Consider the following 23709-nt stretch of genomic DNA (forward strand, 5'->3'; position numbering starts at 1 on the left):
GGCTTGTTGTTGTCGGTGGTGTGAGGAATGACCTTGAATGGCCATAGTTTTATGTCACTTTGAACCATTGGATCATTGAATTCACGGCCAATCAGCCTCTTTGCATCTGAGAAGCAAATTAGGAAATAATAATTAATTAGAATATCACTCGTATACAACTTGTATTTTCCTATATTTCTAAAAAAGCCCTAAATCCAAAAACTGACCAAAAACAGTGTTAGATGGAGCATTAGAGACTTGATTCTTGGCAGCTTCTCCGATGAGACGCTCGTCGTCGGTGAAAGCGACGTAAGAGGGTGTGGTGCGGTTGCCCTGATCATTGACTATGATCTCGACGCGGTTGTGTTGCCATGCTGCCACGCACGAATACGTCGTGCCCAAATCGATCCCGATCGCCCGTCCTTCCCCCTTTCCGGCCATTTATGCAAACAAGTCTAGATGAACTAGAATTCACGATACGTATAACAAGGTAAAAACTTAGCTAGCCTTGTTGAAAGGAGTCCATTGATTTATTTATTACTTAATTATGGGATAGACAGAGTTTGTTAGCTATCAATTAGGTTTTATTTGAATCAGTCTTCCTAATTCTAATTAAGAATAATTATTTCAAATTCAATAGTTATAAGTGAAAAAGAAATTTTATTGGTAATCAGTGAAGAAGATGAAGTATGTAGAGTAACACATTTCTTCTGTATCATTTCTCGTTTTTGTTTTACACTTAGGAGTATTAAATAATCGATGCCACATGTATATGTTAGTATCAATTCGTAGTTTTATTTTACAATGCACACACTATTTTTAATCCAAATGAAACTTTTATTATATAGGAGTATTATACGTTTATAAGGTTTAGAATTTACCCGTTTGGTGTTAGTATATAATCAATCCTAATACTCCTATTATATACTGATAGTTTCAAAATTATATTTCCAAATTTTACTCTTTTTTGCTAACCAAAACTAAATTGTTTTAATCAATTGAAAAATATATTACCAATTTCAAAATTTAACCGTTTTAACTAACCATTACTTTAGGATTGATTACATACTACTAATTTATGAATCTTGTACAATAAATTTAGTAACTATGAAAGAGATAAACTATAAATGATAGAAATATAATTACTTTCATTTATATTTTAGTATGAACCCAAATGACAATTAATCAAAATAATATATTAAACTTGATTGACTTAAATATAAATGTTCTTAGGTCCTAAAAATGTTCGAAAAGGTGGAAAAATGATTTCATTCATGAATAAATATAATGATAGGAGTTATCGGTTTTGCTAGACTCTTTGGTGATAGAACTCAAAAAGTTGGGGGTTAAATGCATATTTCACTCATCTTTCTAACAAGGAGTGGGGGATATGAAAGCCCAAATATCTATGGGCCGGGGTGGACGTATATGGGCTCGAAAGACAACATGGATCCGGTGGCCCAAGTAGACCGGTGGGAAATTTGGAAACATTTCCTTCAATTAAATTAAACTGTTATCTTCTTCAAAAGGGACATAAGTTTATATATAACGAGTCATTTTGGTTTATCCATTATTTATAGTATAAAATTATTTACTCTATTCCATTTTTTATATATGGACCACATATTCCACTAATTTTTTACACTCACAATCTATTATAAAACTAATACTCCTTCCATCCTATTACGACTATCTTCTATATTATTCTCTCTCTTACTTTACTTTTTCTTCACTTTAACTATTTATTAGTATCATTTTTGCAAAGCGGTGATATAAAAGAAACGCATGATCACTTGTAGTGGGATAGAGGGAGTATTACAATTGGGTCCTACATTCCAGTCACTTTCTGCCTTTATTTGTTTCACAAAGTCAAACAATTTTTTAAAATCTGTCTCAAATCAAAAGGAGTCTTTAAATAGGAAATGGAGAAAGTTTATTTATTTAATTCTAGGTATGAGTGTCTATCAACTGTAGGCCTGCAAATTCAGGTATTCGCGAGTAGCCAAACCAAAAAATTCAAGTAAGCAAACATGAAATCTCAAAAATATCATACTCAATACCTGACCTGTATGTGAATTCGGGTACCCTAATACTCGATATGGGTACTCGCACCCAACTGATCAGGTAGTCGTAAACCCAAAATTATTATATTTCAAAATTATTCTATTTATATAAATTCTATTGAGATGAGAATAGAAATTATTAAAAATTATGTATTGACTATTATTAAAAGTTTAAACTTCAATTTTAAGGTTTTAGTTTTCTCTAGATTATGATTCTATGACATTAGACAAATAGAAAATACTTAATTTTAAATAAAGAAATTTTTGGCATAAATTGAAACTCAAAAAGAGATTAAAATAAATTTTTTAAGATTTTAAATAAATATGTAAATAAAATGGAGAAAGCATAACTATATATTAAAAAGATAACAAGTAAGGACATAAATAATGCAACATGATGTTTAACACCACATTTATCTTAGACTTCTTATAAATTATTGTGCATGACTTTTTCAATTGGAAGAAAGAAATGTACAGAGAGCAAGAGAGAGAAAAAAAACTTGAGAATTAAAATGAGCGTAAAAACTAAGAGAGTGAGAAAATGCTAGAATTTGAAGTGAAAAATGTAAGAGAGATTGGTGGGGTGAGATAGAATCAAAACACCAAAAGAGACAAAAACCACAATCACAAGAGAGAAAGTGTTTGTTAGCTTTTAGGTTCATCCTTGGGTGTATTAAATAATTCTATCCATTTGAGTGATTGTGTGAGGTTGCCTTTTACTAGCATTGTTTGTGTATTGCTTTCTACTCCCTCCGTCTCATAGTAGTGGAGTCATTTTGCTATTTTGTTATATTCCATAATAGTTGAGCCATTCCCTTTTGTAGTAATAGTCAACATACTTTTCTCTTACTTTACTTTCTCTTACTCAATTCTCTTTTTATCTTTCTACCTCTTTCATCTCTTACTCTATTCATCCTTACTTAACTTATTTAACAAATTTTTTCTTAAATAGTATGCCGAAAAGAAATGCATCCACTGCCATGGAACAGCAGGAGTAATATTTTTGAGCTTATGATGCAGGAAACCAGATGCATAAGTTTCAGTGGATTCACTGGAGGATTGTCACCAACTTGGGTATTGAACCCTGATTTTGCGAGTTCCAGGATGAAACATGTGAATGTGAGCGATTTTGAGATACTCATTTGTGTTGATGGTTTTATAACTTGTGAATTTGTTGGTATGTAACAGTGTGTACTTAAGTCTTTGAATGCTAAGCTTAACCTTGTGTACTATGATGACCCTTGTATGGGAATTCTAAGTCATGAAAATACACCAAAAATTAGTGAAAATATGAGGAGTCTATAGAATATATGCCACTTAGCTTGAGAGCGCATTCGTGTAAGAAATTTCTCAGAATTGACATATATCTCCCTCCACGACAAAGCATCCGCAAGTTTGTGAGTCTGATACTTAACATTAAGATGGAATGATAAAAATTAAATAAGATGAAAAATACGGAATGAAATGATAAAACAAACAGTTGTGAGACCAATTTCGAAATAGACCCTTAGTCTAGGGATGTCTGGCGATAGTTTTAAATTCCATGGACTATGGGCGAGATAAACCCATAGTCCATGGACCATTTTTATACTTCACTCTTATATTTAAGGGTAATTGGTCAGAGAAATCATTACATATTGCAAAATTTGATATTTCCTACAACCTTTAAAGTTAGTCGGATAATAACTGTGCGAATTTCCAGCAATGATTATTTTCGTTCATAAATAATACTGACGTGAATTAATTAATCTCATGTGGCGGCATTGTCAATTCTAAAATAGATGTGTATTAATAAATTTCATGTGAGCTAATTAATTTCCAAGTAACAATCCATATTATTTATCACTATGCGAAATTCGCACGGTTGTTAAAGTTCGTGATTTATTTAACCAGTCTTAAAAAGTTATGGAAAATATCTAAATTTCAACAACAGTTTATAATTTTTCCAACCACTTACCCTATATATGGTGTATGAAGTTTTATATACGGCTGTCAATTTACTGACATGGGAGGGACCATCATTTAATAACCTTTCTATTTTTGGGAAATTGGTAGAAAAATCGTGAACTTTCACAAAAATTGATATTTTCGATCAATATTTAAAAGTGATCTTAAAAATCACCAACTTTTCAAATTGTGCGGATTTCTCACACTAAAGTTTCCGACGTAAATTTTGCCTACGTGGAATGCCGATACTAATTCTAGACTCCGACTATTACAAGTTGGTCTTTTGACATACAACGTAGGTCCGCCAGCCAAGTCTAATATATTTATTCCAATAGATTTGAGAATCTATTATTTTTAAGTAAAATATCAGATTGCTTATCCATACTTGTGAAGATAATTGGTGCCATATGACTAATAAACCTTTACTTAGACAATCATATGAATCTTTTCCGTTAGATTCCGTAAATTCATCCAAAAGCTTCTTGTGAAACCCATCACAGTTGGAAAAGAAAGTGGCATTCTTACGCTGCTCTAGATATGCTAGCCCTAATTGGATTAGCTGCATAGATTTGTTTTTAGTTAATTTCGGTGAATTCTCAAAGGTTGGATGAAATTCCTCATATTTGGCATAGTGATTGAAATGTCTTGCAAACGGCATTTCTAAAATCTTCGTACCAAATAAAATATTTAGTGGAGTACTTAATTCCAAATAAAATATAGAAAAAAATGTATAGAACAAGATGGACTAGCATACCATATATAGAACAAGATGGATTATCAAATGAGGAATTGAGGGGATAAGAATAAAATAAGACAAATTATAATGAGGAAAAAATGATGTTATATTTAAGGGTAATAAGTCAGATAAATCATGAACTATTGCGAAATTTGATATTTCCCACATCCTTTAAAGTTGGTCGGATAGATCACGAACTTTTACAACTGTGCGAATTTCCAACAATAACTATTTTCGGTCATGACTAATATTGACGTGAATTAATTAATCTCATGTGGCGGCATTGTCAATTCTAAAATAGATGTTTATTAACAAATCTCATGTGAGATTATTAATTTCCAAGTAACAATCCATATTATTTGGCCTAATTTTCAATTAATAATCGCTATGGGAAATTCGCACGGTTGTTAAAGTTTGTGATATTTTCTACCAATTTTAAAAGTCGTGGAATATACTAAATTTCAGCAACAGTTTATATTTTTTTTTTCAACCAATTACCTTGTATTTAATCAAATGTGTGTAATTTGAGGTGATAATGTGCTTTGAATCTTGCTTTTAATTAGTTTTTACAAAAGTACATGTTTGTGTATAATTAGTTTTTGTTTACTCCTATGATTTTATTGTAAATGAATGTATGAATAACATATAGGACTGGTATATAACGCACAAAAGTTTATAATTCTAATCAGAAAACTAAAAATGAAACATGAAGGTCTTGCGAATTTTTCTTTATATGTCCTTTTTTGGCTTTTTATACATAAGTTGGTCAATTATTAAATTTGTTTTATTTTTTATGAAGGAATGGGAGATTCGTTTGATTGAGAGACGAAAAATATGCATATTTATCATCGATTAATACTTGCTTTGCCAGCTTATAAATTTGTTTTTCTTTTCCCCTCAAAAGCAACCTCCAAAATTACACTATATCGTCGGTGATTCATCTAATTTGATAAAAAGTTAGTAAATGCAATTTAGATATTGCACGCGTCCAATTGAGTATCGTGATGGGGACTTTTTTTTTCGTAATTTCTCGACAATAAATTCAAGAGCTTCAAGTTATTCAATCTTTGAGGATAGATTTTCTTAAAGTACATCCTCGAAAATTGTTCTTCAATCTATTTATATAACTGGAATTTTTTTGCTAATGAATAATAACGAACTCGGATAATTTTCGTGAAATTATATTTGTCAAATATAAACTTCATGGGAAAAACCCAAATTTTTAAAAGTTCCATAATATTAGGAGTCAATATCAATGAATAATTTAGAAATGTTGATCAAACTTTGTCCGTACTTAAAAGATTGGATTAAATGACATTTAAGTATTCTCTCTCGGTCTCTCGTCTCTGCTTTTCATAAATCATGAATTTAACATTTTATAATTTGTTTTATTCTATGAAATATTTCAGTTATTTATTTGTAATATGTTGTTGACGTGATGCGCTCTTTCTATTTTTTTCTCCCTCTTATTTTACTCTCTTTATTTATTAGGACGGACTAACTATTTAAATTATTTTGAACATATAACAATTTTTTGTTTTATACTACTATTTTTTGTATTCTTTACTTTCTCTCTTTATTAAGTTAAAGTGTCGCAACATTATACGATCGACTTGCCAAATACTAATTCTTTCGTTTAGATTAAATGGGAACTACAAAATTTATATATTGAATTGAAGGGTACATGTGCTGCGACAGCATGTATGATATGATTTTAATAAATCCACTTCACCCATAGTGGATTAGGCATGGTGCCGCGATCAATTTCAAAATATAGGTTTCAATTTAGTGATCTTTCATAAGATAGGATCAAGAGAACCGAATTTTTCAAAATAAGGATTTTTACTATCTCCGTCCCCCAAATTTTGACACAGTTTATTATTTCGGTCCGTCCCTAAATTTTGACACACTTTTCTTTTTACCATATTTGGTAGTGGACCTCATATTCCACTAATTCATTCATACTCACATTTTACTATAAAACTACTTTAAAAGTAGGACTTACATCCCACCAACTTTTTCAACTCACTTTCCATTACATTTCTTAAAACTCATGCCGGGTCAAAGCATGTCAAAATTTGGGGGACGGAGGTAGTACTATTTAAGGCTTTTTCTCTTTTTTTTTTGTTATTATTTTCCTCACTAAATATATAAATGGACCAAACTACTCATTTGTGAAATATATTTAAAAATAAGCCATATGAGTGTATTTAAATCTCCAAAACAATATTTAGTTTAAGTCACATATCTCCAACTTGTAATGGAAATTTAGGCATCTGAATGCAGTTTCAGAGGGTCATCCCACTTCTATTTTACCATGTTGATTCTAGTACTGCACTTCCAAATAAATTACTATTTGATTTAACTAATCTAGCAAATAAAACCTCAATCATGAATACTATTAGGTTGTAAATATATGTTTTAAAGAAAAACAACATTTCATTCCACAATTAAAAAAAAAAACCGTTTTAGTATAGAATAATGGCAATAGGGATGGATAAAATGGCCATCACTATAGCTAATAATCATTAGGTACAACAAATTGAATAAATACTTAAACCATCGTCAAGAAAACAAAACAACTATGCCTTCAAATTATTTATCTGATACGCGAGGCATTCTCTTCAGAATTCAGAATTGGAATTTCGAATTTTCTGCGGGATAGTTTGGTCAATTCGTATATTTTGCAAGGGAAACAATAAGAAAAAGATAGAAAAAAAGAGAAAAAACCAAAAAACTCTCATGCTGTAAAAAAATTCGCGTGCCTTGATCGCATATTCTGAAAGGTGAGCAAGTCGAGGCTTATATTCTGAAATGTTTTCGGCGTTGTGGGCCATCCTGGCTTCGATTGGTTCGTAAATCCCCTTGAGCTCCTCCAACTTCATTTTGAAAGCATAAGAATTTTCAAATAAGCTTGAACTCAACCATTCAACAGTAGACTCGAAGGCCTTCTCCACCTTCTTCTTGTCGGCTGATCTCATCCCGGCTGCACGTCTGGTGGCGTCCCTCATGTCGTAGGCGTAGCTCTCCAAAGCCCTCTCCGCGTCAGCCTTATCCCAAACCTCCGCGTCCTCCAACTTGTGCAACTCCGCATCTCTCACCATCTTGCGAATTCGATTCTTGGACAGCCTACCCCCTTGTCCTTGTCGATGGTTATCTCCTTTTTCAACCCGGATCCAACGTGCTCTACCGACACTTTCAAGATCCCGTTCTTGTCGATGTCGAAGCATATTTTGAACTTAGCAACACCTCTGGGCGCAGCTGGAAAGCCGTCGAGCAAGAATGTACCTAGCCGATTGTTATCGAGGGACCTGCTTCTTTCGCCCTCGCACACCATAACCACTAAACTCGTCAGATTGTCACGGGGCGTCGTGCCAATACGCTCCACCCTTGTTGGGATTGGTGTATTCCGTGGAATGTAAACTTCCATCACATCTCTTGAATTTATAAGACCAAGTGACAGCGGAGTAACATCTGAGAGAATGAGGTTTTGCACATTCTCATTGCCTTCACCGCTCGACTTGGCAGCCAGCACTGCAGCACCATACGCCACGGCTTCGTCTGGATTAATGCTCTTGCACGCCTCCTTCCCGTTGAAAAACTCCCTCAGCATCTCCTGCACCTTTGGAATCCTACTCGACCCGCCCACCAGCACCACCTCGTCCACGTTGCTCTTCTCCATCTTTGCATCACTCAGGCATTTCTCAACCAGTTCCATACACTTGTTGAACAAATCCATGTTGAGCTCATTAAATCTAGCACGAGTGATGGTCGAAAACAGATCAATCCCCTCGAACAAAGACTCAATCTCAATATTAGTTTGGGAAGTGGAGGAAAGCATCCTCTTGGCTCTTTCACAAGCACTCCTCAATCTCCTCATAGCTCTCGGATTCCCACTAATATCCTTACCATTCTTCGTTTCAAACTCTTTCACAAAATGATCAACCATCCTACTGTCAAAGTCTTGCCCCCCGAGATGAGTATCTCCAGCTATAGCCTTCGCTTCAATGTTACCCGCCTCAATCGTGGCCACAGACACATCAAACGTGCCACCACCAAGGTCGAAAATCAGCACATTCTTAGCAACGTTACCACCTTTATCTAGACCGTATGCCATGGCTGCAGCAGTAGGCTCATCGATGATCCTAACAACATTTATGCCAGCAATAGTTCCAGCATCCTTGGTTGCCTGACGCTGAGAGTCGTTGAAATAAGCAGGTACAGTCACGACAGCAATCTTGACAGGTGACCCAAGATAAGCCTCGGCGATATCCTTCATCTTGGAGAGCACCATTGAAGAGATCTCCTCAGCTGAAAAATGTTTCTCCTCTCCTTTGTAGGTCACTACTATCATAGGCTTGTTGTTGTCGGTGGTGTGAGGAATGACCTTGAATGGCCATAGTTTTATGTCACTTTGAACCATTGGATCATTGAATTCACGGCCAATCAGCCTCTTTGCATCTGAGAAGCAAATTAGGAAATAATAATTAGAATATCACTCGTATACAACTTGTATTTTCCTATATTTCTAAAAAAACCCTAAATCCAAAAACTGACCAAAAACAGTGTTAGATAAAGGAGCATTAGAGACTTGATTCTTGGCAGCTTCTCCGATGAGAAGCTCGTCATCGGTGAAAGCGACGTAAGAGGGTGTGGTGCGGTTTCCCTGATCATTCACTATGATCTCGACGCGGTTGTGTTGCCATGCTGCCACGCACGAATACGTCGTGCCCAAATCGATCCCGATTGCCCGTCCTTCCCCCTTTCCGGCCATTTATGCAAACAAGTCTAGATGAATATAACAAGGTAAAAACTTGGCTAGCCTTGTAAGCATAATCTATAGAGGAGGGTTAGGGCAGGTTGTTGAAAGGAGTCCATTGATTTATTTATTAAATGAGTTTGTTAGCTATCAATTAGGTTTCATTTGAATCAGTCTTCCTAATTCTAATTAATAATAATTATTTCAAATTCAATAGTTATAAGTGAAAAAGAAAATTATTGGTAATCAGTGAAAAGATGAAGTATGTATCATTGGAATTTTGGGGTGCGGATCCTCTACGGTAGAGTAACACATCATGTAACACCCCAACCAAGAATTGAGATCAATCCAATTAGAAATATCACAAAACAAGAGCCTAATGAAAATTTTTATCACAAAACTCACTTCATCACATTTATTGTCAAAAAAAATTTTATAATCAATAATATCATGAACCATCACACATTTATCATAAACAACCATATTACTCTATCTCAAATCATAAATACTTAGACAATCTACTAATGATAACCCATATGAGGGTGTCAATGACCCGCATAGAGGTGACGATAACCCATACGATGGTGTCAATGACCCGCATAGGGGTGACGATAACCCATATAGAGTGCCGATAACCCACATAGGGATGACGAAACCCATATATGGTGCACGATCATCACTTTTACCCATACTTCAGATTTGCAATATATCCTTTATTAATCATATACTTTACCACATAAACATAAATGTCACACATAAGAGCTTATAAGATCATATAATTAGTACACATTACTAGTAAGATTATTGTTCTCATATCACTTCAAATTATCAAAATGCTACTTGTATCATATGATTTTATACCATATTTTTCGTACCACCACTTGTATCACATACTCAATTCACACACAACCACCATATAACTTTTAATAATTCTTAATTTAATTATGTAGACTCCTTATACCATTGTTTACCATAACTACTTCAACCTTTATCTCCATTATTCTAATAGATATAACAAAATATGTCAACAATCTTTGCAAATATCTAATAAAATCATAGTATGCATTTTGTCATTTCTGTTGAAGATTGGTATTATATTCATTCAACTTGTCTAAGAATTACAATGTTCATGCCTCTGTTAAATAGGCCAAGGATTACATAAATATGGCAGGATTTTCCCTAATAATCATTCCCTAATTAACGTGATTATACACAATCTCTTCACCCCTAATTAATTTTTTCCTTGCTTACATATTTTCCTTTCTAACACTCCCCCTCAAGTTAAGTAATGGGATTACCCACACTGAACTTGCCCAATACCTCATGGAAGGTTCTTGCATCGACAGCTTTCGTGAGTATATCCGCCAACTGATCTTCAGATCTCACAAAGGGAAGTTCTACTGTCTTGGCCTCTATATTGTCCTTGATGAAATGCCGATCCACCTCGACATGTTTTGTCCGATCATGCTGAACTGGATTTTCTGATTGCTGCCTTATTATCACAAAACAACTTACATGACTTCTGTGAGTTTAAGTTCAACTCAGTCATCAATTTCCTCAGCCATAGGATCTCTGTCAACCCACTCTTAATCCCTCGAAATTCAGCTTCTGCACTTGACAAGGCTACCACTTTCTGTTTGTTGCTTCTCCAGGTGAAAAGATTTCCTCCCACGAAGGTAAAATATCCAGCAGTCGATTTTCTGTCATTTGGGTTCCCTTCCCAATCAGCTTCTGTGAACCCATGAATCTCTAAATGTCCATGATTCTCGAATAGAATCCCATGGCCCACCGTCCCTTTCAAATATCGAACAATCCTCAGTGTTGCTTCCCAGTGAGCTACTTGAGGTGCATGCATGAACTGACTAACTACTCCAACTGCATAAGCTATGTCGGGTCTAGTGTGGGACAAGTATATCAATTTCCCAACTAAACGGCTTCGACCCCTTCAACTATCTGCAGACCATGATTCTGAACCATAGGAGTATCTGCTGGCTTAAAGTCCAGTAGTCCTGTCTCGGTTAACAAGTCAAGTACATATTTTCTCTGACTGATGAAGATCCCCTTCTTTGACCTTAGCACTTCTATACCCAGAAAGTACTTCAGTAATCTCAAGTCTTTCATTTCAAACTCTGCAAATAAATTCTTCCTCAGCTTGCTTATTTCCTCTTCATCATCCCCCGTGAGAATCATATCATCTACATAGATGATGAGGCATGTGATCTTTCCTTCTCTTTTCTTCAAGAATAATGTGTGATCAGAATTGCTTTGTTCATACCCGTACTTCTTCATTACTTCAGAGAATCTCCCAAACCAAGCTCTAGGTGACTGCTTTAGCCCATATAGTGTTCATTTTAATTTGCAAATCTTTCCTCCTTCGAATTCCCCAACAAATCCAGGTGGTGGCTCCATGTAAATGGGATTCTTCAGTTCCCCATGTAAGAACGCGTTTGTCACGTCGAACTAATGTAGTGGTCATTTCCTGACTGCCGCTACTGAGAAGAGCACTCGAATAGTACTCATCTTTGCCACCGGTGAGAATGTTTCAGCATAATCAACTCCATAAGTCTGAGTGTATCCCTTGGCCACAAGTCTCGCCTTATACCTTTCAATCGAACCATCCGACCTCCGTTTAATAGTGAAGACCCATCTGCATCCCACAGTTCGAACTCCATCAGGTTTAAGGCATACTTCCCAGGTATTGTTCTTCATCAGAGCCCGCATTTCTACTAGCATTGCTTCTCGCCAGTGAGGAATTTTCATAGCCTCCTCGGCCGTATATGGGATTTCTTCTTCTTCGTAAAGTGCAGCTTCAAAAGCCCTAGCCATCTCTGTCAGATTTGCTTTAGCTAGATTCGCCATAGAATATCGTCTTTTACTAATCCTCTCAGGACTGTATCTCTTAGCTGGGATCCCACGAGTAGTTCTATTGGGGAGTATATAGCGGCCGGTATCACCATCAATTGCTGCATTCTCATTCTTGTCTACACCAGAAGTGTCAGGGGTAATAAGTGTATTATCTGAGCTAGTTTCAGGAATTACCTCAGATATCACTGGAGGAGGACTAGATTAAGGCATAGGCGGTTAAGGAGGCTCTACAGCAGATGTGATTGACTCGGCGATGACACTAGATTGTTCTGTTGGTTCCACGGTCGAGATACTTGGATGTGGCATCGAAAAACTGAGGGGTCGAATTTTATCATACCCCCCCTGAACAGCACTCTCCCCCTGACCCCGAGGTTGGGTGTGATAGAAATATTCACTTTCTAGAAAATTACAATTCATGGTTGTTATAACCTTCCTAGACCCCGGGTGATAGCATCGATAGACCTTTTGATTTATCCCATACCCAAAAAAAACACATTTTATTGCACATGCAGAAAATTTTCCTCTTCGTGTTTCGGCACATGTACATAAACGGAACAACCAAAGATTTTGAGCGGAAGTGTGAGAGGTGGGGGAATATCAGTAAGGGATGCGAGATTCTGCAAAGGAGTTTTCATACCCAAAATTTTTGTAGGCAAATGATTAATAAGGTAGACAGCAGTGGCAACAGCTTCGGGCCATAAAAATTTAGGAACACTGGAGTAAAAAAAAAGGGCTCTCGTGACCTCTAGGATTATCCTATTCTTTCGTTCAACTACCCCATTTTGTTCGGGAGTGTAAGGACAAGTAGTTCGATGAATTAACCCTTTTTCTTTAAAAAAATCGGTCATGTCTTTGTTGACAAATTCCCTACCATTATCAGATCTAAGAATTTTGACTGTGGTTTGGAATTGTGTTTGGATCATTGTAAAGTAACATGTAAATTTTTCAAAAACTTCAGATTTATGCTTCAAAAAATATACCCAAGTCAATCTAGTGCAATTATCCACAAAAATAAGAAAATATTTAAAACCATGATCACCAACAATAGGAGTCGGACCCCAAACATCGGCATGCACTAGAGAAAAAATAGTCTTAACACGAGTATCACTTGATCTAAAGGATTGTCGGTGGTTTTTCGCCAAAACACAAGATTCGCATGTAATATCCTTAAAATGAGAAAACTTTGGAAAAAGCAATTTTAAATAACCCGATGATGGATGCCCCAATCTGCGGTGCCACAGCCAAGCTTCCCGATTTGCAGATCCGTGAGCAAGCATTGCGGTGCCACCTTGTTGAGTAATCTCATCCACATAATAAAGATCTTGACGCTCAGTGCCACGCCCAATTATCCTCGTCCTGATATCCTGTAATACACAAAAATTTGGATACATCAGTAACGTACAGTTTAATTATTTCATCACGTGACTAATAGACATGAGTTTATGAGATAATTTGGGCACATAGAGACAATTTGTAAGTTTTAGGGTTGGGGATAATTTTAATGGTTCCACTCCCACCCACAGTGGTCAACTCTCCATCGGGAGTTTGAATTTGGCTTTTAGTTGCCCCATTAAATTCAGAAAAATCTTTCATATCATATGACATAGTATCAGTTGCCCCACAGTCAAAAATCCACCCACTCTCCTTAGGGTCAGTTTTACTTTGGGCAACACAAGCAATCGGGATCCGTTCTAGAGGTGCAAAACGATTTGGGCTCACAAAGGATTTTTCAGAAACTTTAGGGGCCCTATTTCAATTTTTCTTATTTTAGGGTCTTATTTGAACATGCTTAGAAACACAGGGGTTGGATTTTAATATATTCATGCAATGGGTTTTATTTTGGGCATCTAGAGTTTTAGAGGGGCTAAAGTGCAAATTAAATTGGGGATTAGAGTTTGACAACTCTAATCGGATACCACCAAATGCGCCGCCTCCCTTCCTCTCGGCTGCCTCACCAGTTCCAGCAGCCTCATCGGGTCTTCCATTAGTGAAATCTATTTAAAACAAGCCACATGAGTGTATTTAAATCTGAAAGAACAAAATTTAATTTCAGTCACATATCTCCAACTTGTAATGGAAATTTAGGCATCTGAATGCAGTTTCAGAGGGTCATCCCACTTATATCACTACAAAAAAATGTCAGATTACCGATGGAAAATTTTCGCTAGTAATTACCGACTGAATTTTCCGTTGGTAATTTAATTCCTTTTTTAATTAATCTATTTTCCGTCGGTAATTCGCAACACACACAGCAAAACACATATAAACAAAGCAAAACACACACCAGCAGCATACATTGTTATGCATTTTTAAGGAAACTATCATTTTATACCAGAAATGTCGTTTATCAGCGAAAGCCTGGTTACATGCAAAACGAGAGACACAAAAAGCAACACACACAAAAACGGGTAGCATCGAGGACCACACACACAAACAAACATAAAGTATCATTTTATCCCACAAAACTATCATTTTTTCATTCAAAAACTATCATTTTATCCCATTAAACTATCATTTTATTCCATATCCCATGAAACTATTATTTTATAATCTGAAACTATCATTTTATCAAGCGGCAATTATCATTTTTTCTTCTGAAAACTATCATTTTCTATATTTCAATGAGTTTAAAAAAAGCAGAGAGGGAATGACTTGTCAGCTTAAGTAGAACGAAAATACTATTTACAAAAGTATCATTTTATCATTTTCAGTAAACTATCATTTTATGCACCCAAAGTAAATTATCATTTTTTCTTCTGAAACTATCATTTTCTATATTTCAATGAGTTAAAAAAAGCAGAGAGGGAATAACTTGTCACTTAAGTAGAACAAAATACTATTTACAAAGTATCATTTTATCATTTTCAGAAACTATCATTTTATGCACCCAAAGTATCATTTTATCAAGCAAAGGCACAATTTCTACATACAAAAACACAGAGACACACACAACAACACACACAAAAACACAGCAGCAGTAGCATCAGGACACACACACAAACAAACATAAAGTATCATTTTATCCCATGAAACTATCATTTTTTCATTCAGAAACTATCATTTTATTCCATATATCCCATGAAACTATCATTTTATAATCTGAAACTATCATTTTATCAGAAAGTATCATTTTATCTACATTTAAACAGATCATGCAAACACATAGCAACACACAAAGCAAAACACACATAAACAAAGCAAAACACACACCAACAGCATATATTGTTATGCATGAATGATATTGTATAAATATAAGAAATATCTACACTAAAAAACTACAGAATCTAAAAATAATCGAGAAAATCATCAGCAAAATGATAAATCGATCAAAATCAAAAGTGAAATAAGTAATAAACTTCATCCAACCTTTCTTCGATGAAAAAACTATGATTTCCTTCGACATATTCCAGAATTGTGATGATTTTTCCTTCGATTCGTAGGGTTTCAAATGCGATTCAGAGTGTTTGAGTGTTTCCTTCGATTCGTAGGGTTTGAAATTCGATTCAGAGTGTTTGAGTCTGAGATGAATTCAGAGCGTTTTCTTTTTTCCCACCAATTTTAAAATTGAAATGACAATTTTGCCCTTAATATATCCGAAAATGATAGTTTTATTTGATAAAATGATAGTTTTGTTAGATTAAATCTAGACCACATATTTTAAAAATGTGTGGTGGAGATTTAGTTATAGGGTTATCACACAAATTGGGGTTATCATTATAATGCACCCCTATATATATATATATATATATATATATATTCGTTCATTTAATTTATTACTATTGTTGTTAGACTAATTTAATTCTTTAGTGGACTATTTTTTTGTTAATTGTAAGCTTGAGCCGTAGATAGGAAATGTTGCTGGGCAAAATTTTTAAGTGATGTATTTATATCTGAAAAATACGAGGACTTTATAATTATGTTTTCTCTACGAATGAGCGAAGAATGATTTTGAGCACAAGCACATAGGATGCATGCATTGTTTTAAATTAATCTATTTTGTAAAGTCTAATTTTGCATATCATGTTATTTCGAAAAGGGTGATCTTGTGCACGTCGTTTGAGGTTGGAATCGAAAGTTGATTGAGGAGTTAAGCGATTGAGGTGGGCTTTCGTTTTAAATAAGGACTATGTCCTAAATACTAATTTTTATGTGAAAGGAGGTGAAAATTGTTTGTCCTGCCATGTTTTGTGTTTGAATGAACCTATCTGAAGTGGCTATGCCATGTATGTTTAATCGAATTCGGGTCCCAGTAGGGCCGCAAACCCTGCTCGGACTAGTGTACACCCAGTAGATCGTGCGCTATCTCTTTGGAGTTGGCCGGTCTAGTGACTTGGTTCGTGGCCACGTTCCTTGTCATGTATGTTCAGATATGGTGATGGTGAATGTGGATGGAAAACGGTTGCAACCGAACTTGTGAAATATATTTTAGTGACTTGGGTTCTTTTCAATTAAAACCCCCAGGATCACTCGTTATGGCTTGACAAACTGATTTGGCATGTGTCCACTGAGTGCATCAAGTACTCAGCCCTGCATATTTGTTTTCTTAATGTGCAGATTGAGCGACGACGGGCGTGGAGGATGTTGAGCAGAATTCATGGATTATTTATGTTTGGCTTAGTATCGTTGGATATGCCGTGTCTTCATACTTGACATTTTCCGTGTCTTGAACGCTTCCGCAATGTGTCCTTTCCTCAAAATTCTTTTAGCATTGAGAGTCAAACTCTTTTAAAATTGTTTACTTTCTAGTCTTTATTTCTTTAGAGTTGGTACTTCGTTGAAATGATACTATGTTGTTTTCTAAGTTATTTCAATTATTAAAATATTTTGGTCAAAGGTGTGTGTTTCCCCCTTTCTTCCCCGCTTCTTTAATCCTCCCCTAGTCGCGATCAACCGTGTTTTCTATCCTTAGAAAATGCGGGCGTGACAGTTTGGGTTTAAAGAATGGTCTAATTGGATCCACTTCAACCAACAAATTAAGCTCAAGCCTGCTTCGTTTTACTAATGGAATGAGCCTGGATGGACTGGGCTAGTCGATCCGGTACAACCGACAACTCTATGTGTAAGCGTAATCATATACAATTGATGTATCTCAAAAATTTGGACTTTGATAATGTAGGCAAGTCATAGTTTAGTAACGAAAAAGTGACCTAATGTATATTAACAAAAAAAAACTGAAGGGAAGTTTAGAATTAAGTATTCGGTTTTCGGTTTGATTTTTCTCTAAAACTGAATTTAATTTCTTCAAGAAATGAAACCTAATCGAACCGTAATCTATACATATATAAAAGGCGAGTTTTGGGATTAGTTTATAATATTTATGAATTATGGGGTATCAATTTAAATATTGCTAACTTTTGGACTAATTGAGTATTTTTTTTAATATGACAGTTACCTAATGAAGAGCACTACACCATCTCGGCGAATTTGATATGTAGACAATCAAATTACGTTAATTTGTAAATAATTGTGTGGATAATTGATTTAGAATAAAAATGTTCAGTTACAAATTTGACGTGCCACTGAATTAAATTTTGAGCACAATTCAAATAGTATTACATTTTCGTGTAGTAGTAACTGCCATATGATTAAATATTTGAGTCCATGCATTAATTATTTCAAATTAATCTTGATTAATACAGAAATTAGAAGAGACTCTTAATTACAATATTAAACAAATTAAAGCTCTATAAATACTCATTCACAATTCTATCACAATTCCAACAATATAAAAAGGAAATAGGAAGGTTGGCGGCGTGAACTCAAATTAACAAGGCATGCGAATCGTGGAATTTGGTTTTGAAATTGGTAAGCACTTTTTGGAAATTTTATAGTCATGAACTTTTGTGTATTGTGATTTTTCAATATTAGCCTGCTTGCACAATTTTATATCATAATAAACTTTTATAGTCCACAAACAAATTACAATATAGGATATGTGACTGACTTTTGTTTGAAGTTCTGTTACCTCATCTGGAGGTAAATTGGCTTGATAAAGAAGATGACTCTAATGCAGGATGATGAAAGTGATGAGATGATTACCAGAGAATATGAAGGTTGTTAGAAATAGATGGTGATAGACGTAAACAATTGAGGGAGAAGGTAAGATGGAAACATATTAAAGCTAGAGAGAAGATGGAGGCGGAAAACGAATTTTAACTTAATTAAATTTATTGATTTTTTTCATTTGCTTTCTAATCTATTATTTCTTGATTAATACAGAATATGAAGATTGGTAGAAATAGATAGAGGCGGACATAAATGATTGGGGTAAATTTACGTTCTAATTCAAAGATTTAGATCATTCCATTGCCCAGGTGATTCAAATATTGTATATATAATAAAATATATAGTATGCCAAATTGTTTTTTTTTTCAATCAACGTAATGTACTATTAAAGTGAATAAGAATTTTGTAATGTTATTTAATTTATATGAAATAATGATAAGTGATGTGGCCATGTGGGGTTAATGTGATTGAATAAGTATAATCCAAAGCAAGAGCACGTTGAATATTTTTTTTTTATTATTTTGCAGAATGAAATAAGTAAGAAGAAATGAAAATGAGGCGTGCATTGCACGGGCGTGATACTAGTCAAAATAAAATTGAACTTAAGAAATCATAAACCAAACAACTAAAAACAAAACTAAATCGAAAAAATCAAACTTCCATGAAAAAAGAAAAGAAACAATTCAAAAAACAATTTGAAATGATTTTCATTTGTAGTCGTATATATAGGTAAATATCTATTATATAAAATTTGATTATGTTTCCATTTACATACAATTTGGTTTGATTCGATTCGATTCGAAACCCAATTTCCTTAGAAAATAAAATCAAACCGAATATAAAGTCCGAAAAAATTTATTTTTATCTTATATGACAACTTGCTCTATAATATAGGAATAGCATTCACTTGAAAATAAAGAGAATTTACAACCCACAATGTCTCACCGTTAAAGTATTTATTCTCTCATATTTATTTCATCAACTTTACAAAGTGGTTTCTAATAGACACTCTAGAGATCCCCCAAACAACTGAACAAGTACTGTACAAAAAATAAACACACACACGTACTAATTCATGAATTAGTACCCAACTAAATAAAGCTACTATTATTGTTGAACTTTTTTGTGCAAAACCTTAATCGAAACGGAAAGCTTACTGAATAAAGACACACACAAAATCAAATTAGGCAGAGGTTTTCCGACAAGAGCAATAATAATTAAGAAGACATACCGATAAACGGTGATAGAAAAGGGACGGCGAAGTTGGCGGCGGCGATGGAAGATTGAAGAGCGATTGTAACTGCAACGAAAACAGCGTAAAGAACTGTAGCCATCTCTAAACCTCCTTACAAAAGTAAAAAAATGTAAGATTAAGATGAAGATAAAAGGGAGTGACAAGTTAGGTGTTTGGTACTGCTCTTAATTACCATTTGTAAATATGTTTAAATTTCAACACCGGATTTTGGATTTGGACAAAATGTATAATGGGAGCGGTTGGTAGTTAGGCCTTTGTTCAACGTCACTATTTCCGAGCTTCATTTTCTACTTTTTGTGATTTTGAAGCCCAATTTATATTTATTTCTTCAGCCCAAAAACTTACCCAAAACTTGGTTTTAGGAGTAGCAATTAATGATTTGGTGGATATATTAGTTGTGAGTAGCAAATGACACATCAAGCAATAAGCAAAATCACTAGTACAATGTGAGGACTAAAGCAATACAAAAAAATGCAATTAACTGCTCCACATTAACATATATCAACAGATTAAGCAAACTGTTTACACTAGAATGGAAATTACAAATCTTGGAACCAAGAAATATGATCAAAATCTCGAAACCAAGAAAAAAAGTTAAACCAAAACAAAATCAAACACGTTACACTATATGTCAAGTCTGATGATTAATTACTCCTCCTCTGTCAGCAGTTCAAAACCTCCCTCCTTGCACCTTAATCAAAATCAAATCAAATCACTCATCATCAAATTTACAAAAACATAAGTAAAAAGGAAAAGAAGAAGAGGTTAAGAAAAGCGAGTGACCTCAAATCCAACCAAGGATCTACAGTAGTTGGTGTTATTAGAAAGCAGAGTGGTAGATGATCCACACTCACTCTCCTTGAGCGAAACAGCTGATCTATCAAGCTTGACTGACCAAGGATAGTGCGCGACGACGTGGGAGGACGACCTCTGCATCCGGACCGCCCTAGGCACGTTCCATCCCTCTATGGAGGGACGGCGCCTGTCTAGGAGCATCTCGGGAGGCCGCTGCTTTGGGGCGCTGTGGGACCGGACTTTAGCCCTGGACGACTGCGTATTGGCCATGTAGTTGGGGTAGTCGTTGTAGACGGACTCTGCTTTCGGGTACGAGAATGGGAGCCTGGCGCGGTCGGCTTTCGACACCACGGCTGAGTAGCACTGCGGACTGCTCTCCAACGAGTACTCCTCAGCCGTCTCTTGTTGCGAGTAGCTGTTTCGGCCTCTTGTTGCCGCCTTGTACTCGCCTAGATCCATCTCCACGATCTTCACATTCTCCTCCGCCCCCAAATCCTGCATCATCAATATTCATTTGTCAATAAAACAGTATGATGATGAAGAAAGTAAAAGGAAGTAAAACATTTACTTGATTGGAATGCCTAAACAAATTTTCATGGGTGGATTTTGTGTGATTCAAGCGGTGGGCTCGGGCTCGGGCCTGCACCGCGACCAAGGCCTGCATACACCGCAGCGTGGCCGTGGCTTGCTTCCTCACCAAATGGCCTCTCACCAAGGCCTGCAGCTTCACCAATCCTTTCAACGCATTCAGAGCTTTTCTTGCCTGAAACTCACTCAGATCAAGTGAAGTGTTAGTATGTTCGAGCTCGATTTGTTTGATCTGAAGAGGAAGAAAGGAGACGCACCAAATACGCGCGAAAAACAGCTTGGATCTTGGTAGCCGCGGCGGCCTTATGAAGGGAGGCCGGGGCGGGCGAGGGTTCGGTTTCGATGTGGATATCTACGGGCTTGGGAGGGGCTGTGGCGGAGGAGCGGCGGAAGCTCCAGCGGCGCTTCTCCTTTGGGGTGGTGGGAGTTTGGGGGCGGTGCTCGGTTTGCTCCTTTTCTTTCTCTTTCACCTTTTCTTTCTTCCCGGTCAAGATGTTTCTTAGCCATCGCCCTGTTTTCCCCATTTCTCTCCTTTCGCTGTCTGAATCTCTTCAGACAATACAAAGGAAAGCAACAGATGATATGAAGGAAATGGCTTAGCTTAGCATGTTTTCTTCTTCAACCTTTTCTCCCTCTCTGAACTACACATATATGATGATTAGTAGCTTTCAAGAAATAATTGCTAGCCTTTATGGTTGATGTACTTTTACATTTACAACTCTATTGCACTTTCAATCTTTATCAACTGTAAAATAGGTATCATTGCAATAATGGTATGTAAGAAACAGAGAGGAAACAGGCCTATTCTTCAACTCTCTTTAATAATATAGATAATGTGATTGACTAAGCCAATTAATTAAGGCTAATCCACTCTCTTGTGAACCCCTTATATATTCCTATGTACTCTTAAACTTCTTTCCTCTTTTCTTGTGATCTCTCATCCTATGCTTAATTTGCAAGATAGTATATTAAAGAGTCTAAATTTAAGAATTTGGAGGGGGCCACGTTATCCTAACACGCTCCTCTTATAATGAAAATGATTAGTTGGGATATCATATGATTGAATAAAAGAAAAGTGTGGATTTGGAAGGAAGACTATAGTGATGAGAAAGCATGTGAAAAATTGGTGGGACAGATCAGAACATGGTTAATCCGTGTAGAATACTCATGTCAAGACAACTGATTTTCATCCCACATTAAAATTTGTGAGATGGTTTCGATCATTATATTCATTTCTTGTAGTTGTGTTTTTGCTTTTATGAATTTACTTTGTTATGCACTTTTGTGCATGTGGGGTGAATGGAATCTTACCCAACCTTATTTCATTCACTTTATTGCTAAAGGTGATTCTTCCATGTTACTTCCTCTTTCTCTCTTCGCGCTGGTGTGACAAGAATCTAGATATAGCTATATTCTAGATGTAAAAGATATGAAAATATTTATTTGTAAAGCTTCAATTATATAGAATTATAGATTTATGATTGCTTCTTGCTAGTACTATAGCCCTTTCTCTACATTCCTCTTTCAGATTATTTTATCATTCTCTGAACAATCCTTCATTTGTAAGACTTACTCATAAATTCACACACGTGATCATTTTGCATAATTTAATCTATTAGTACGTGGTTAGTTGCCAAAATATCATTAGCTTTGACTTCATTTTAATTTTAGACATATTTTATGAAAATGTTGAAGATCCAACAGTGTATTTCCTAGAATATTTTGTAATGGGAGGAACTTTTCAATAGTATCATTATTGATACCTGAATTTAAAATTGGATTAAAATACAAAGTAGAGAAATAAATAGTACTCATATTATGAATTTATGTAATATGAATTTTATTAAAGTATGGTGACCAACAAACATAACAAAATTAGTGGGGCAAAAAATTAGATTAAAATTAGGTATATGTATTGGGAAGAGTGGTTTTTATGGGATCTAGCACATGGTCACATCTACAATGCCCAGCTGTGGTGCTCTAAATTACTCTTTTAATAGCACTACTTGCTCAACCCTATTAACTATCCTATCTATTTCTGTTTATTAGTGCTCTTTCATACTGATACATGCATTTATGCTTCACGTACATGCATTTATTTTATCAACACAACTGATACGAAACCAAGATATGTGTAATATTTGGTGGCAAATTATTAAATCATGGCCAACTATAATTAAAGCTGTAAATTAGTCAATTGAATTATGTCGTGAAATTAATTTCCGACATTATTTGAACTCGAATAGTTTTCAATTTCACTTTGATGTTACTCATGAAATTAATTTTTTTGTTGATTTAATTTATATAACATTATCAATATTCATATATCTCAAACTCGGGTACATTAATTGTCAACTCACGACGTTGATATCTCATCTATATATATGTGAAATTTGATATTTTGATGAGTCGTAATTAATGGCTAAAATAATTTTTCTATATGTTTTCAATTAGACTCGAATTGTTTACAAAAAAAAATTAATGTTTTTGTACGTAACATGATCACTTAATAATAAAGTTATCTGTTATTAATATTGTACTAATGTTTTAGATGTTGGAATTAAGGATTATATAAATATAATTATGATTGGTTGTGCATCACATGGATTGTTTGAATGCTTCCCCCTTTGACTTGACTGTTTGTCTTTAGGAAGCCGCTCTAGCGTCTAAATTCAATAATTTACTCTTTGACAATTGGATTTTCGGAATAAGCTAT

General features: G+C 35.1%; 3 protein-coding genes across 3 annotated transcripts in view; all 3 read right to left on the minus strand.

The window, feature by feature from the left end:
• LOC125214156 (heat shock cognate 70 kDa protein-like) overlaps positions 1-420 on the minus strand; it is a 3041-nt gene extending 2621 nt beyond the window's left edge. Inside the window, exons 1-2 of the mRNA XM_048115062.1 lie at positions 207-420; positions 4-106 (exon numbers count right to left, since the gene is read on the minus strand). Of these exons, the coding sequence (XP_047971019.1) occupies positions 4-106; positions 207-420 (317 nt within the window). The remainder of the gene's footprint in view (positions 1-3; positions 107-206) is intronic.
• A 6757-nt stretch (positions 421-7177) lies between these two features.
• On the minus strand, positions 7178-9499 carry LOC125202100 (heat shock cognate 70 kDa protein-like). The gene is made up of 2 exons (XM_048100438.1): positions 9283-9499; positions 7178-9186 (listed from the first exon to the last, which is right to left on the minus strand). Exons 1-2 carry the CDS (start codon positions 9497-9499, stop codon positions 7823-7825), a joined length of 1581 nt encoding a protein of 526 aa, XP_047956395.1. The 3' UTR covers positions 7178-7822.
• Positions 9500-20082: 10583 nt separating this feature from the next.
• Positions 20083-21813, minus strand: LOC125201255 (protein IQ-DOMAIN 19-like). Its single transcript, XM_048099293.1, has 4 exons — positions 21251-21813; positions 20974-21168; positions 20394-20900; positions 20083-20301 (listed from the first exon to the last, which is right to left on the minus strand). The coding sequence occupies exons 1-4, from the start codon at positions 21515-21517 to the stop codon at positions 20281-20283; spliced, it is 990 nt and encodes a 329-aa protein (XP_047955250.1). The 5' UTR covers positions 21518-21813; the 3' UTR covers positions 20083-20280.
• Positions 21814-23709: the final 1896 nt, after the last annotated feature.

Source organism: Salvia hispanica, chromosome 1 (genome assembly GCF_023119035.1).
Source record: "Salvia hispanica cultivar TCC Black 2014 chromosome 1, UniMelb_Shisp_WGS_1.0, whole genome shotgun sequence".
NCBI classification, from domain to species: Eukaryota; Viridiplantae; Streptophyta; class Magnoliopsida; order Lamiales; family Lamiaceae; genus Salvia; species Salvia hispanica.